This window comes from Gigantopelta aegis, chromosome 8, assembly GCF_016097555.1.
Source record: "Gigantopelta aegis isolate Gae_Host chromosome 8, Gae_host_genome, whole genome shotgun sequence".
Classification (NCBI taxonomy): Eukaryota; Metazoa; Mollusca; class Gastropoda; order Neomphalida; family Peltospiridae; genus Gigantopelta; species Gigantopelta aegis.
Window position 1 is genome coordinate 9049911 of NC_054706.1, and position 17779 is coordinate 9067689.

General features: G+C 42.7%; 1 protein-coding gene across 1 annotated transcript in view; it reads left to right on the plus strand.

Moving 5' to 3' along the window:
* LOC121378727 overlaps positions 1-17779 on the plus strand; it is a 77441-nt gene that overhangs the window by 10727 nt on the left and 48935 nt on the right. The window contains exons 3-4 of the mRNA XM_041507013.1: positions 3438-3553; positions 15461-15676. Of these exons, the coding sequence (XP_041362947.1) occupies positions 3438-3553; positions 15461-15676 (332 nt within the window). The remainder of the gene's footprint in view (positions 1-3437; positions 3554-15460; positions 15677-17779) is intronic.

Below are 17779 nucleotides of genomic sequence, written 5' to 3' on the forward strand. Positions count from 1 at the left end.
CTGCCCATTGAAGCAACCAGAGTACGGATGAAGTCCCGGGGGATGGTGGCCCACTCGGTCTGCAAGGCTGCTGCCAGCTCGGGCAGGGTCTGGGACTGTGGTTGTCGCTGTCGGAGGCGTCGGTCCAACTCGTCCCATAGATGCTCAATTGGGTTCAAATCCGGTGATATCGATGGCCAAGGAAGGACATTAATGTTGTTGTTCTGTAGGAAAGCCGTTGTGAGACGTGCTGTGTGAGGCCTGGCGTTGTCATGTTGGAACACTGCGTTGGCGTTGGCCATAACTGGAACGATGTGTGGCCGGAGGATCTGGTCAATGTAGCCCTGTGCATTCAGGTTGCCCTGCACGTGGACCAGGTCAGTTCTGCCAGTGTGTGAGATGGCTGCCCACACCATGACACTACCCCCGCCGAATCTGTCCACTTCCTGCACGCAGTTTGCCGCATAACGTTCACCACGACGCCTATACACGCGACATCTTCCATCATGACGTCGGAGCAGAAATCGGGACTCGTCACTGAACCACACCTGTCTCCATCGCAGTTGAGGCCATTGTCGATGAATCTGGCACCACTGCAGTCGGAGTCGACGGTGTTGTGGTGTTAAGATGACACCTCGAACTGGACGTCTGGCACGAATTCCTACCTCACGTAGGCGGTTCCCTACTGTCTGGTCGGATATCCTGCGCAAACCTGGTATTGCTGCGGCTGTGGAGGTGGCAGTAGTCAATCGTTCCCGAAGGTGGCGTACCCGGATGTAGCGGTCCTGCCCGGGGGTAGTGACCCGTGGTCGACTGGATCTAGGGAGGTCACGTGTTGATCCATGTTGCTGGTAACGGTCCCACAGTCTGGAGATGGTGCTTGGGGACACATGGAATGCCCTGGCAACGGCCGTTCTGGATTCGCCTGCGTCTAGTCGGCCGATGGCATTGTTTCTCTGCGGTTCACTGAGACGTGGCATGTCCTGGATTGTCAACTGTCGGCCAGATACAGAGGCCAGGCAAGCGAACACCCTGCACTTTTATACTGTCGGTGTTCATGTTGCACGTGCAGACAACGCACGTGCAGTGGTGACATGGTTTGCACGTGGCTGCGTTTTTGCGAATATTCACATTTTGGAACTTTATTGTACAGTAGCTGCGTTTTATCGAATGTAACCGTGGGAATGTGTTTGGGATGCATTCAGGTTGCCCTGCACGTGGACCAGGTCAGTTCTGCCAGTGTGTGAGATGGCTGCCCACACCATGACACTACCCCCGCCGAATCTGTCCACTTCCTGCACGCAGTTTGCCGCATAACGTTCACCACGACGCCTATACACGCGACATCTTCCATCATGACGTCGGAGCAGAAATCGGGACTCGTCACTGAACCACACCTGTCTCCATCGCAGTTGAGGCCATTGTCGATGAATCTGGCACCACTGCAGTCGGAGTCGACGGTGTTGTGGTGTTAAGATGACACCTCGAACTGGACGTCTGGCACGAATTCCTACCTCACGTAGGCGGTTCCCTACTGTCTGGTCGGATATCCTGCGCAAACCTGGTATTGCTGCGGCTGTGGAGGTGGCAGTAGTCAATCGTTCCCGAAGGTGGCGTACCCGGATGTAGCGGTCCTGCCCGGGGGTAGTGACCCGTGGTCGACTGGATCTAGGGAGGTCACGTGTTGATCCATGTTGCTGGTAACGGTCCCACAGTCTGGAGATGGTGCTTGGGGACACATGGAATGCCCTGGCAACGGCCGTTCTGGATTCGCCTGCGTCTAGTCGGCCGATGGCATTGTTTCTCTGCGGTTCACTGAGACGTGGCATGTCCTGGATTGTCAACTGTCGGCCAGATACAGAGGCCAGGCAAGCGAACACCCTGCACTTTTATACTGTCGGTGTTCATGTTGCACGTGCAGACAACGCACGTGCAGTGGTGACATGGTTTGCACGTGGCTGCGTTTTTGCGAATATTCACATTTTGGAACTTTATTGTACAGTAGCTGCGTTTTATCGAATGTAACCGTGGGAATGTGTTTGGGACACTCATATATCTGGGATGTCTCTCCGTTATTGATCCACATTGGAGTATAGACGTTGAAGTTGTTACAGCATTTACACTCATATATCTGGCATGTCCCCCCGTTATTGATCCACATTGGAGTATAGACGTTGAAGTTGTTACAGCATTTACAATCATATATCTGGGATGTCTCTCCGTTATTGATCCACATTGGAGTATAGACGTTGAAGTTGTTACAGCATTTACACTCATATATCTGGGATGTCTCTCCGTTATTGATCCACATTGGAGTATAGACGTTGAAGTTGTTACAGCATTTACAATCATATATCTGGGATGTCTCTCCGTTATTGATCCACATTGGAGTATAGACGTTGAAGTTGTTACAGCATTTACAATCATATATCTGGGATGTCTCTCCGTTATTGATCCACATTGGAGTATAGACGTTGAAGTTGTTACAGCATTTACAATCATATATCTGGGATGTCTCTCCGTTATTGATCCACATTGGAGTATAGACGTTGAAGTTGTTACAGCATTTACACTCATATATCTGGGAGGTCTCTCCGTTATTGATCCACATTGGAGTATAGCCGTTGAAGTTGTTACAGCATTTACAATCATATATCTGGGATGTCTCTCCGTTATTGATCCATACTGGAGTATAGACGTTGAAGTTGTTACAGCATTTACAATCATATATCTGGGAGGTCTCTCCGTTATTGATCCATATTGGAGTATAGACGCAATGTTTCGCATTTATACAACACGCGAACAATTCATCATTGGACACATAATACCTGTTCCAGTATAAAGTGTCGGTTCTTTTGTCGGTGTTTGTTTCTTGGGGCCCTGTGTTTATAAAACTTTTAAAATCCAGTCTCAAAACTAATTGACTCCAGACTTTAGTTGTGTTATATGTGTATGGGTGTCTAGAGAGAGAGAGAGAGAGAGAGAGAGAGAGAGAGAGAGAGAGAGAGAGAGAGAGAGAGAGAGAGAGAGAGAGAGAGAGAGAGAGAGAGAGAGAGAGAGAGAACGAACGAGAAGGAGGGGGAGAAGATATATCTAATCTAATAGTATAATGCGGAATGTAAGACAAACCAATATACAAAATGAAGGTGAAAAGATGTGATTGGCGGGGGACATGGCCATCATGCCTATCCCCTCAGGCTACACCAATATCAGATGCAGATGGAAAAATCACACGCTTCCCATGATGTAACTCATACATTATCAATGATTTGGACTGAAACGATTATAAACGTATGCGTTAATAATACGTAATAACACGTCTTTGTATTTGGAATCGCTTGGCCCGCTGGACCAATATCAATATTTGTGTTGTAGCCTACGATTCGGGGTGTGGTGAATCAGCCATGCGCAGTGCGTTGAAATCTCCACAGACTGGAATATTCCACTAATTATTGTAGTTCAGTTGGCGAATACTGCGTTGGGAAGAAGACGCTGATTGCAACTGTGAGCTGTAAAATGATCTGGAACTACAAGCTGGTGTGGGTAACTGTGGGGCTGTTCTCTCTTTATAAAGGTAAGGGCGCTGGTGCCTTATTTATTTAATTAATTTCTTTGGTTTAATTAATTAATTTTGTTTAATTGTTTAATTAATTAACTAATTAATTACCAAGTTTTAGAACGCTCCAAGAAAAACTCTAGGAGAAGATAAGCTTCAAAGGAAACATTGACGGACGGAGGAACGACGGATAAATCGTTCTTACAAAAACTCTGGTGATGAACGTCATACCGGAGCTACCGGCCTCGGTGGCGTCGTAGTTAGGCCATTGGTCTACAGGCTGGTAGGTACTGGGTTCGGATCCCAGTCGAGGCATGGGATTTTTAATCCAGATACCGACTCCAAACCCTGACTGAGTGCTCCGCAAGGCTCAATGGGTAGGTGTAAACCATTTGCACCGACCAGTGATCCATAACTGGTTCAACAAAGGCCATGGTTTGTGCTATCCTGCCTGTGGGAAGCGCAAATAAAAGATCCCTTGCTGCTAATCAGAAAGAGTAGCCCATGTAGTGGCGACAGCGGGTTTCCTCTCAAAATCTGTGTGGTCCTTAACCATATGTCTGACGCCATATAACCGTAAATAAAATGTGTTGAGTGCGTCGTTAAATAAAACAGTTCTTTCTTTCATACCGGAGCTAAAAATGTTATATATACTCTTTAAAAAAGTAGGGGAACTCTAATAAGATTTTACAATTGCCAAAACTGTAAGGTATATTAGCTGTGGAGAATGGGTTATATGATAATAGTGAATTAATTGGGCAAACATTACAACCGGTAGTTCAGTATTACAGTAGGTTTTATGACCACCAAAGATCTTGAAGGACGATTGGGGTCATAAGTGAAATTTGAAAGTTGATGGGTTTTTTTTATCAGTAAATCGCAAATTCAAACAATAAAAATGACTAAAAACAAAACAATAACAACTGTATGATCAACAGAAATAATATTCCACAGTGATTAATGGACCTTCCTGGAAATTTTCAAAATCGAGAATGACACCCCACGCATGTGTACGGGGCAACTGCGTGATACACGTGCAAACTATGGAATGTGTTTCAGTGTGTTGATAAACAGACCTGAACGTTCTTTACTAGGATGTCTGTGGTCAAAACGTATGTTCGGTCTAATAGTTGATATTAACATTAATATTTCAGGTTCCCCTACCTTTTTTAAAGAGTATTGTTAATTTAGAATAGTATTTGAATGATCATGTTTTAAAACTAGTGCTCATGGTAGTGTCTAAATAATGAGGATAATAAACGAGTTATATAATTATAAACATTGTTAAATACAGTCTAAATACTACCCCAAGTATTACTATATAACATTTTCAGTTCCGGTATGACGTTCATCAGCAAACCTTTGGTAAAAATTATTTGTCTGTCGTTCGTCCCTCCGTCAATTTTTCTTTTGATCTTCTCCTAGAGTTTTCCTTAGATTGTTCTCAAATTTCTGAGACAATTTTCACAAATTGCGGAAAAATATTTCGTAAATTTTTAATTTAAATTGTTTTGATATTAAATCTGAAAACAAATAAATAGAAAGATAACGTTGAACATTTTAAAGTCTATCACCTAGAGGTTTGACTGGATAGTTCTGAAACTCATGGTAATTATCCACAAACTAATAGAAAATATCTAATGACTGTACAATTAGCATATTACCGTATCTTTGTACAAGACATATTTCAAAAGATGTTATGATAGAGACGTGAGGGCATGCAGCTGTGAGGTTAATGTAAGGTTGTCTACCGAGGACAGCTGCTCTAGTGCACAATATATGGCTTTAACTCCGTCTGTCTTTTAAAGCGCACATTCAGAGCAAGCTGCTGTAACACACGCCTGTCTTTTGAAGCGCACATTCAGAGCAAGCTGCTGTAACACACGCCTGTCTTTTAAAGCGCACATTCAGAGCAAGCTGCTGTAACACACGCCTGTCTTTTGAAGCGCACATTCAGAGCAAGCTGCTGTAACACACGCCTGTCTTTTAAAGCGCACATTCAGAGCAAGCTGCTGTAACACACGCCTGTCTTTTAAAGCGCACATTCAGAGCAAGCTGCTGTAACACACGCCTGTCTTTTAAAGCGCACATTCAGAGCAAGCTGCTGTAACACACGCCTGTCTTTTAAAGCGCACATTCAGAGCAAGCTGCTGTAACACACGCCTGTCTTTTGAAGCGCACATTCAGAGCAAGCTGCTGTAACACACGCCTGTCTTTTAAAGCGCACAGGTTCAGAGCAAGCTTCAGAGCAAGCTGCTGTAACACACGCCTGTCTTTTAAAGCGCACATTCAGAGCAAGCTGCTGTAACACACGCCTGTCTTTTGAAGCGCACATTCAGAGCAAGCTGCTGTAACACACGCCTGTCTTTTAAAGCGCACATTCAGAGCAAGCTGCTGTAACACACGCCTGTCTTTTAAAGCGCACATTCAGAGCAAGCTGCTGTAACACACGCCTGTCTTTTAAAGCGCACATTCAGAGCAAGCTGCTGTAACACACGCCTGTCTTTTAAAGCGCACATTCAGAGCAAGCTGCTGTAACACACGCCTGTCTTTTAAAGCGCACATTCAGAGCAAGCTGCTGTAACACACGCCTGTCTTTTAAAGCGCACATTCAGAGCAAGCTGCTGTAACACACGCCTGTCTTTTAAAGCGCACATTCAGAGCAAGCTGCTGTAACACACGCCTGTCTTTTAAAGCGCACATTCAGAGCAAGCTGCTGTAACACACGCCTGTCTTTTGAAGCGCACATTCAGAGCAAGCTGCTGTAACACACGCCTGTCTTTTAAAGCGCACATTCAGAGCAAGCTGCTGTAACACACGCCTGTCTTTTAAAGCGCACATTCAGAGCAAGCTGCTGTAACACACGCCTGTCTTTTAAAGCGCACATTCAGAGCAAGCTGCTGTAACACACGCCTGTCTTTTAAAGCGCACATTCAGAGCAAGCTGCTGTAACACACGCCTGTCTTTTAAAGCGCACATTCAGAGCAAGCTGCTGTAACACACGCCTGTCTTTTAAAGCGCACATTCAGAGCAAGCTGCTGTAACACACGCCTGTCTTTTAAAGCGCACATTCAGAGCAAGCTGCTGTAACACACGCCTGTCTTTTGAAGCGCACATTCAGAGCAAGCTGCTGTAACACACGCCTGTCTTTTAAAGCGCACATTCAGAGCAAGCTGCTGTAACACACGCCTGTCTTTTAAAGCGCACATTCAGAGCAAGCTGCTGTAACACACGCCTGTCTTTTAAAGCGCACATTCAGAGCAAGCTGCTGTAACACACGCCTGTCTTTTAAAGCGCACATTCAGAGCAAGCTGCTGTAACACACGCCTGTCTTTTAAAGCGCACATTCAGAGCAAGCTGCTGTAACACACGCCTGTCTTTTAAAGCGCACATTCAGAGCAAGCTGCTGTAACACACGCCTGTCTTTTAAAGCGCACATTCAGAGCAAGCTGCTGTAACACACGCCTGTCTTTTAAAGCGCACATTCAGAGCAAGCTGCTGTAACACACGCCTGTCTTTTAAAGCGCACATTCAGAGCAAGCTGCTGTAACACACGCCTGTCTTTTAAAGCGCACATTCAGAGCAAGCTGCTGTAACACACGCCTGTCTTTTGAAGCGCACATTCAGAGCAAGCTGCTGTAACACACGCCTGTCTTTTGAAGCGCACATTCAGAGCAAGCTGCTGTAACACACGCCTGTCTTTTAAAGCGCACATTCAGAGCAAGCTGCTGTAACACACGCCTGTCTTTTGAAGCGCACATTCAGGGCAAGCTGCTGTAACACACGCCTGTCTTTTAAAGCGCACATTCAGAGCAAGCTGCTGTAACACACGCCTGTCTTTTAAAGCGCACATTCAGAGCAAGCTGCTGTAACACACGCCTGTCTTTTAAAGCGCACATTCAGAGCAAGCTGCTGTAACACACGCCTGTCTTTTGAAGCGCACATTCAGAGCAAGCTGCTGTAACACACGCCTGTCTTTTAAAGCGCACATTCAGAGCAAGCTGCTGTAACACACGCCTGTCTTTTGAAGCGCACATTCAGAGCAAGCTGCTGTAACACACGCCTGTCTTTTAAAGCGCACATTCAGGGCAAGCTGCTGTAACACACGCCTGCTGTTCAGGGCACACACGCCTGTCTTTTGAAGCGCACATTCAGAGCAAGCTGCTGTAACACACGCCTGCTTTTGAAGTAACACACGCCTGTCTTTTAAAGCGCACATTCAGAGCAAGCTGCTGTAACACACGCCTGTCTTTTTTAAAGCGCAAGCGCACATTCAGCGCACATTCAGCAAGCTGCTGTAACACACGCCTGTCTTTTAAAGCGCACATTCAGAGCAAGCTGCTGTAACACACGCCTGTCTTTTAAAGCGCACATTCAGGGCAACGCTGCTGTAAAGCACACAGGGCAAGCCTGTCTTTTTTAAAGCGCACATTCAGCACATGTCTTTTAAAGCGCACATTCAGCAAGCTGCTGTAACACACGCCTGTCTTTTGAAGCGCACATTCAGAGCAAGCTGCTGTAACACACGCCTGTCTTTTGAAGCGCACATTCAGAGCAAGCTGCTGTAACACACGCCTGTCTTTTTTAAGCGCACATTCAGGGCAAGCTGCTGTAACACACGCCTGTCTTTTAAAGCGCACATTCAGAGCAAGCTGCTGTAACACACGCCTGTCTTTTAAAGCGCACATTCAGAGCAAGCTGCTGTAACACACGCCTGTCTTTTGAAGCGCACATTCAGAGCAAGCTGCTGTAACACACGCCTGTCTTTTGAAGCGCACATTCAGAGCAAGCTGCTGTAACACACGCCTGTCTTTTGAAGCGCACATTCAGAGCAAGCTGCTGTAACACACGCCTGTCTTTTGAAGCGCACATTCAGAGCAAGCTGCTGTAACACACGCCTGTCTTTTGAAGCGCACATTCAGAGCAAGCTGCTGTAACACACGCCTGTCTTTTGAAGCGCACATTCAGCTAACACACGCCTGTAACACACGCCTGTCTTTTAAAGCGCACATTCAGAGCAAGCTGCTGTAACACACGCCTGTCTTTTAAAGCGCACATTCAGAGCAAGCTGCTGTAACACACGCCTGTCTTTTAAAGCGCACATTCAGAGCAAGCTGCTGTAACACACGCCTGTCTTTTGAAGCGCACATTCAGCAAGCTGCTGTAACACACGCCTGTCTTTTGAAGCGCACATTCAGAGCAAGCTGCTGTAACACACGCCTGTCTTTTGAAGCGCACATTCAGAGCAAGCTGCTGTAACACACGCCTGTCTTTTGAAGCGCACATTCAGAGCAAGCTGCTGTAACACACGCCTGTCTTTTGAAGCGCACATTCAGAGCAAGCTGCTGTAACACACGCCTGTCTTTTAAAGCGCACATTCAGGGCAAGCTGCTGTAACACACGCCTGTCTTTTAAAGCGCACATTCAGAGCAAGCTGCTGTAACACACGCCTGTCTTTTAAAGCGCACATTCAGAGCAAGCTGCTGTAACACACGCCTGTCTTTTGAAGCGCACATTCAGAGCAAGCTGCTGTAACACACGCCTGTCTTTTGAAGCGCACATTCAGAGCAAGCTGCTGTAACACACGCCTGTCTTTTAAAGCGCACATTCAGAGCAAGCTGCTTCAGTGCTGTACACACGCCTGTCTTTTGAAGCGCACATTCAGAGCAAGCTGCTGTAACACACGCCTGTCTTTTGAAGCGCACATTCAGAGCAAGCTGCTGTAACACACGCCTGTCTTTTGAAGCGCACATTCAGAGCAAGCTGCTGTAACACACGCCTGTCTTTTGAAGCGCACATTCAGAGCAAGCTGCTGTAACACACGCCTGTCTTTTGAAGCGCACATTCAGAGCAAGCTGCTGTAACACACGCCTGTCTTTTAAAAGCGCACATTCAGAGCAAGCTGCTGTAACACACGCCTGTCTTTTGAAGCGCACATTCAGAGCAAGCTGCTGTAACACACGCCTGTCTTTTGAAGCGCACATTCAGAGCAAGCTGCTGTAACACACGCCTGTCTTTTAAAGCGCACATTCAGAGCAAGCTGCTGTAACACACGCCTGTCTTTTGAAGCGCACATTCAGAGCAAGCTGCTGCAAGCCTGTCTTTTGTAGACAAGCTGCTGTAACACACGCCTGTCTTTTGAAGCGCACATTCAGAGCAAGCTGCTGTAACACACGCCTGTCTTTTGAAGCCACATTCAGAGCAAGCTGCTGTAACACACGCCTGTCTTTTAAAGCGCACATTCAGAGCAAGCTGCTGTAACACACGCCTGTCTTTTGAAGCGCACATTCAGAGCAAGCTGCTGTAACACACGCCTGTCTTTTGAAGCGCACATTCAGAGCAAGCTGCTGTAACACACGCCTGTCTTTTAAAGCGCACATTCAGAGCAAGCTGCTGTAACACACGCCTGTCTTTTAAAGCGCACATTCAGAGCAAGCTGCTGTAACACACGCCTGTCTTTTAAAGCGCACATTCAGAGCAAGCTGCTGTAACACACGCCTGTCTTTTAAAGCGCACATTCAGAGCAAGCTGCTGTAACACACGCCTGTCTTTTAAAGCGCACATTCAAAGCAAGCTGCTGTAACACACGCCTGTCTTTTGAAGCGCACATTCAGGGCAAGCTGCTGTAACACACGGCTGTCTTTTAAAGCGCACATTCAGGGCAAGCTGCTGTAACACACGCCTGTCTTTTAAAGCGCACATTCAGAGCAAGCTGCTGTAACACACGCCTGTCTTTTAAAGCGCACATTCAGAGCAAGCTGCTGTAACACACGCCTGTCTTTTAAAGCGCACATTCAGAGCAAGCTGCTGTAACACACGCCTGTCTTTTAAAGCGCACATTCAGGGCAAGCTGCTGTAACACACGCCTGTCTTTTGAAGGGCACATTCAGGGCAAGCTGCTGTAACACACGTCTGTCTTTTAAAGCGCACATTCAGGGCAAGCTGCTGTAACACACGCCTGTCTTTTAAAAGGCACATTCAGAGCAAGCTGCTGTAACACACGCCTGTCTTTTAAAGCGCACATTCAGAGCAAGCTGCTGTAACACACGCCTGTCTTTTAAAGCGCACATTCAGAGCAAGCTGCTGTAACACACGCCTGTCTTTTAAAGCGCACATTCAGAGCAAGCTGCTGTAACACACGTCTGTCTTTTGAAGCGCACATTCAGAGCAAGCTGCTGTAACACACGCCTGTCTTTTGAAGCGCACATTCAGAGCAAGCTGCTGTAACACACGCCTGTCTTTTGAAGCGCACATTCAGAGCAAGCTGCTGTAACACACGCCTGTCTTTTGAAGCGCACATTCAGAGCAAGCTGCTGTAACACACGCCTGTCTTTTGAAGCGCACATTCAGAGCAAGCTGCTGTAACACACGCCTGTCTTTTGAAGCGCACATTCAGAGCAAGCTGCTGTAACACACGCCTGTCATGGGCACAGGTGTCGACTTACGCCGGCTCCCCCTTCCAGGGCAGGAAAAGGGTTGGGGTGGGTGGGAGAGGGGACCACCCGCGCTTGGCAAATGAAAGGGAGCACAAGCAGCCCGATCAGGTTCGATAGCGGGTGGGGTGTTTGTGGTGCTATTGAATGTTGAAAATGTCCCATAGGATTAAATCCAAAAATGAAATAATTTGTGAAATTTTGTGACGTAATTTTGTCGCCTAATTTGGAACGGTTCGTCGAAACGAATCTGCGCTATACTTTCTTGTGATGACGTAGAGCACAGCGTGTTTCTTCACACTAATAAACAAAGATAGACGCTGATACTACACAGATTGTCAACATATTGAAATTAATTGTATGTGATCTTTAATGCCTAAAACATCCATTTGTAAATGTTTATTAAATTCAGGCAACACAACTGACCAATCACTTGTTTGCATTAATTACACAAATATTTCGTACCTTTTTTTCATGCATATTCTCCATTGTTCACTTATTCACTTATATTTATATTAATTTTACTAAAAGTATATTGACTTACTTGTATATAAACAATGACCGTAAATATTTGCATGTTAGTGAAATGTACATTACCAAACGTAACGTTCATTTCAGATATTACTAATGGCAGAATCCATAATAGATAGTGTTTATGTCAGAGCCTGTTACATAAGACAAATATGTAATCAATTAACAGATTATGTGAAAATTAGTGTCTGGATTTTGTCTTCAAATAATTTCGTACGTGCGAAAAAATGATGTTTAGGAAATAAAATGAAATTTAACCTAGTACAGATATTAGAACGATCAGAAACACGTTTAATATACAGTCACTGATAATTTATGCAAAAAAAATATATTTGATATGTAATTACAATCGTCAAAAAGTCTTTTTTAGTCGATAACATCTTAAAAACTGCAGCAAACTCAGGAATGTTCCTTTAAGATGTTGGCGACAATCACGTACATTTCAAAACAATATAATTAAAATTAGCTCCACTATTACATGTGGATCTAACAGCAGCCAGTTGGAGCTCATGTCCACCAATCAAAACCTTACTTGCAGAATCATGCCAGTGATTTAAAAATAATTTGAAAACATTCCGAATTATCCTGAGGGTATACGACATGTTTCGTGTGAATTACGAATGTCTTAAAACATGTTTTATTTTATAAAATAAATAATTTGTAATGTAAAACTGAAGACTGATTAATTTGTGTTTTTTTTATAAATAAATAAATAATTTTTAATGTAAAATTGAAAACTGATAACTTATCCCGCACGTATTGGTATGGTTCGCTGTACTGCGGCCACTAAAATAGACTCGTCCGATATTTTTAGAATTTGTATGCTCCCAAATAACGTTATAAAAGGCGAAGTGTGATTGGTCAATATTTAAATTATTATTTACAGACGAAATGTTACCTGGACATTGGAGACTACGCAGTGTTGTTAGCAATCTGATTAAAATTAGTTCTGCTGGTCTAAATAAGGCATTCGTAATTCACATGAAACATATCGTATACCCTCATGATGATTCGGAATGTTTTCAAATTAGTCCGATGGTCTAAACAAGGCATTCGTAATTCACATGAAACATATCGTATACACTCATTGATAATTCGGAATGTTTTCAAATTATTTTCAAATCACTGGCATGATTCTGCAAGTAAGGTTTTGATTGGTGGACATGAGCTCCAACTGGCTGCTGTTAGATCCACATGTAATAGTGGAGCTAATTTTAATTAGATTGATTTCAAAATGAGTGTATATTTCCAGCTCTACATCACTGTCGGTGCCGGTAATCGGTATATGGCGTTAATAATTTATGTATAAATATTGCTGCTATAAAAACACAAGAAAACCTGTGGAACATGATAAGCATTTATAGCGTAGAGTCCGGCGACGATAGAACACCCTTATATTGAGAAAGCGTGTGTAGCGTTGGCACTGGTTAACAACATGTACGTTTAATGTCATGACTGGACTCTGGCATCAGATTTCATTACCAGAGGTTTGCTCACTGAGCGCTGACCTAATTAAATTCAATGGTTAAGTAACGTTTTGACATTGGCTTTTTCACTGTCAACACCATTTTTATTTTAATAAAACGGCGGTCTTGAGCCAGTTCGCTCAGAATATAAGTACTAACTGTAAACTGAAATAAACAAAATAAAACATTATGTACAGATTAAAATGCCCCTGTTACACAAACACTCAACTCTGAGTGTCAACGTGCAGCAGTATTTTTTATTCCATATTTTTGACTGGAGCTTTTGTCAGTCTTTGTGACAATATAAAAAATAATTAAAAAATGGGGGGGGGTAGTTAAATTTTAAAGTTTGTTTTTGTTTAATGACACCACTAGAGCACATTGATTAATTAAACATCGGCTATTGGATGTCAAATATTTGGTAATTTTGACACTAGTCATCAGAGGAAATCCGCTTCATGTTTCCATTAGCAGAAAGGGATATATGCACTTTCCCACAGACAGGAAAGCACATACCATAGCCTTTAATCAGTTGTGGTGCACTCGTTGAAACAAGAAAACCCCCATCCACCAGCTGTTGTTTATATACACCAGAATTAATATTGCAACAACCCTCAAAATATATCCATAATGTTATATTCACAATTCTTCCAAATCACCCCTTAAAACCCCCCCAAAAAAACACCCCCAAACCCCCCCCCCCCCCCCCCCCCCCCCCCCCCCCCCGCCAACCAGCCAACAACTAGAAATTAAAAAAAAAAAAAATATCGTATTAGAGTTTTGTTTTGTTTTTTTACTGTTTTGCAGAACAGGTTTCGTTTTGACAACAACAACTATAATAATAATAATAATAATAATCAAATCTAGTAAAGAACCAATGACCACATATATACGTTATCGTGAAATTATAAAACATTTGGCCATTCTGAATTTCGCGCTATTTTTGTGTCGAAAAGTGCGTTTCCATTTGATCTATTTAATAGTCACTAACACGCCAGTTGACCTTAATTTTTAATTTGTATTCATGAAAGGTCGGTGGGTGGAGCCTAAACTCCTTTTGATGGAACAAGTGTTTTTTTAGACGAAGCTGCACAAGTTTTCGGTGAATGTGACATGAAATTTATTCATTGAATAGCATTAAACAATATAGATATTATCATTCTAGGAATCGACAGATATAAGTTGTGTGGTGTAAATGATTTTTTATGTTTTATATTTTTCGTTTGGGGTTTGCCGACCCTCTCTCTGTATACATGAACAAGGGCTATATGCTATGCGCGCACTGGAGTTCCATTGCCTGGTACTAATCATACACCCATAACCGCAGACCAGGATCCGAATGCCCGTGCTTGCGACCGTTTGGTTGTCGAAGATTGCGAAAACACTACTTAGAGTTTCATGTAGCCTTCCCCTGCGCATGCTGAATGCACACTCGACTTATTATCTCGAGCTCTCCACCTATTATCTCGAGCTCTCCACCTATTATCCCGAGCTCTCCACCTATTACCTATTATCCCGAGCTCTCCACCTATTATCTCGAGCTCTCCACCTATTATCCCAAACTCTCCACCTATTATCTCGAGCTCTCCACCTATTATCTCGAGCTCTCGACTTATTATTTTGGGCGCATTACTGAACATTTTAAGCGCTCGGCATTATTTCAAATGCTCAACTTTTTATCTTGAGCGACTGCATGACTTATTATCTAAGTGCTTAACTCTCCAGCACTCGACTTATTATCTTAAGCGACTGCATGACTTATTATCTGAAGTGCTTAACTCTCCAGCACTCGACTTATTATCTTGAGCGACTGCATGACTTATTATCTGAAGTGCTTAACTCTCCAGCACTCGACTTATTATCTTAAGGTCTTAACTTCTGCATGAGTACTGTACAACTAAAAAAAGAGAATTGCAAAAGAAAAAGACATGCATGTTGTCTAGAGTTAATATGTTGAGCGCTTGACATAATACATTGATCGCTTGAGATAATAAGTTCAGAGCTCAAGATCATAAGCTACGTTTTTCCACTAGCAGCAAGGGATCTTTTATATGCACACTCTTGTAGACGGGAAAACAAATACCACGGCATTTGACCATTTGTCATGCACTGGTTGGAACAAGCAAAACCCAATGAGTTAAATGCATCCACCAAGGTGGCAAGCGCTCAACTTACTGAGCTAAACCCCGTCCGCGCCCAGCCAAAAAGAGAATTGCAAAAGATAGACATACTTGATGATGAGAGGTAAAATGTTGAGCGCTCGACATAATAAATAAACAGCACGAGATAATGTTTCCAGTAGCATCAAGGGATCTTTTAGATTCACTTTGCTGAGCCTTGGATATACCAGTAATTAAACGTGCACATCGTTTTTTCGGTTCATATTTGCATGAACTAAAACATAATTGCGGTCAATTCTTAAAACAATTATTAATAAAAACAGGTACGAACCACTGAGGTTAATTTTGATTTTAATGTCTTGTCTTGTATTTCAGGCACTGTGACCGACATTAGTGACAACGTGGCGTTGAACAAGCCGGTCACTGCCAGTACCTTCGTCTCAAAACCCGAACTGGCGGTTGACGGGAACAACGGGACTGCCGTTGGCGACTGTTTCGTCAGTGATAAGTTCGACTTCAGCCACACGTGGATGGTAGACTTGCTAGGAACCTACGTTGTTGACCATGTTATTATAACCGTTCCTAGTAGCTGTAAGTATATTTAGCATATCCCGTGTAACCAAATTATGTAATATTTTTTCGATCACATACTTTCAGAATTTGATAACTTTGCAAATTAGATGTAAATTAATCGAGGTTACAGCACTATGTTTATTAACATTTAAGCAAATGTACTTCAGTGAAACTCCATAATTAATATATTCATTCATAGTCATCATTCAGATACATTTCAATAGCAACTTTACATTGAAAGCTGTCCAGCGTTCAGAATTTAAAAAAAACCCCAAACCCCCAAAACAAACAAAACAAACAACAACCGTTAAGCACTAGTTTATTTTTTATATAAGGACATCCAAAATAACGTCTTTCGAGTTTGATGTCATTTTCATTCAAAAAGTCATGGCGTCACGTATTTTATATATTGAATAATGTCTGACTGGAGTTAAAGTCACTGACAAATGATTGTCAGGTTAACTATATGTCACAGTGTAATCGATTTCGATCGTGTTGTTTTTCCATTGGATGTATGGCATTGGCGATCTGGTCATCACTTAGGAGCAGGCAGTCGTATGTCTTAAAATTGTTAACACGCGTACATGTGTTAACAAGTATGTGTTATGAAAAATAACGAATGATTTTCTCACCAACGGGTGTGTAAGAAAGTTGCATTACACGTATTTTATACGGCGGATGACTTCAAACACGATAGTAGTGACAAGGAGTTATTTAGTTAAACGATTTTTAAAATGGAAATGCATTTATTGAATTAGAATGGGGATATGTTGTATTTGACCATTTGCGGACGTTCGTGTTGGTTTTATAGTCGCAAATATCCGTTTTACCGGTTCTGTTCCGTGTCGATGGTAAAACTCAATTTGCAATTGTAAAAACAACATAAACGTCCGCAAATGGCCAAACACAACAGTTATCCCCTAAACAGAGTGAATCATGAATCTGTGACATGCCCTTAAAAACTAGGGATACAACCGATACTGTCAAAACCGTATTTCGATATATTGCGATAGAACAAACCGGATTTTTAAAACTTTTAAATGAACTTTATTAGTTTTATTTGTCAAGCTAAATTATTTAGTCTTTAAAAAACCCCAAAAAACAACACCAATCAACATATCTTCTTCTACTTAAGGATGCGGTGCCGCGTTCTGTGATGTTAATGTTCTCAGCTGTACTGGACATACGTTCTGATGCTACCGGGGTGGGGTAAATACAAATGTCAATCGGTCCACATGACGTCATTACTCTTGTGGAGGGAGTGAAAAAGAAAAGAAAAAGAAATAATAATAATAATAATAATAAGTATGTACAAACTAACAATTACAAGGTGATATATACCAAATAGTGTTAACAAAAAAATAATCATGGCAGAGTACGCATACAATTTTCAAATTAAAATTCACTGTATTTTCCATAAATTTTCCCTGTTGTAAAAGATTTTCTCCTGTCTGATATCCATGATTTTTTTTATTGTATCCAAGGGCCTCCTGCCACCGAATAAACCCAATAGCAGCGTCTTCACCTCCAAATACCATAATCGACATATTGTTACAATATATATGTGTGTACATTTCAACTCATTAATTTGTATTTATTTTTCCAATGTTCCAGTTACTGTAAATATTGTCTAGCCATAAAAACTACAAATGTTCATTGTGGTCCTTGGGGAAAAACATTAGACATTGTGTTATATTATAACTATATGTAAAAGCTACATGCTAAATATAATGGTTAGAAATATAACAATACTTGTATGTAGATTAAGTCTGGTATAACCTTCTACTCTTCACTTGTAGTGTTTTGGGTGCTATATGTAGATCATATAAACATGACATTTACCTTGGTGGTACAATTTAATAAAGTGACATACAGGGGCGGCACAGTGTAAAAAATAGTGGTACCTCTCGTGGTTGCCAGACTCGTCTTTCAAATTACTTATAATGACATTTTCACAGATAAAACAAATATAATTCACACGCACACACACACAAAAGTGGTAAAAGTGCGCTGCCCCTGCCATATGATTTCTCTATAAAAATAGTTTTTGAAACATACACTAGATTTCCTGTCATGGACGGAGGAGCCGGCCAAGGCCGGCTCTTGTGCCCACGACAGGCG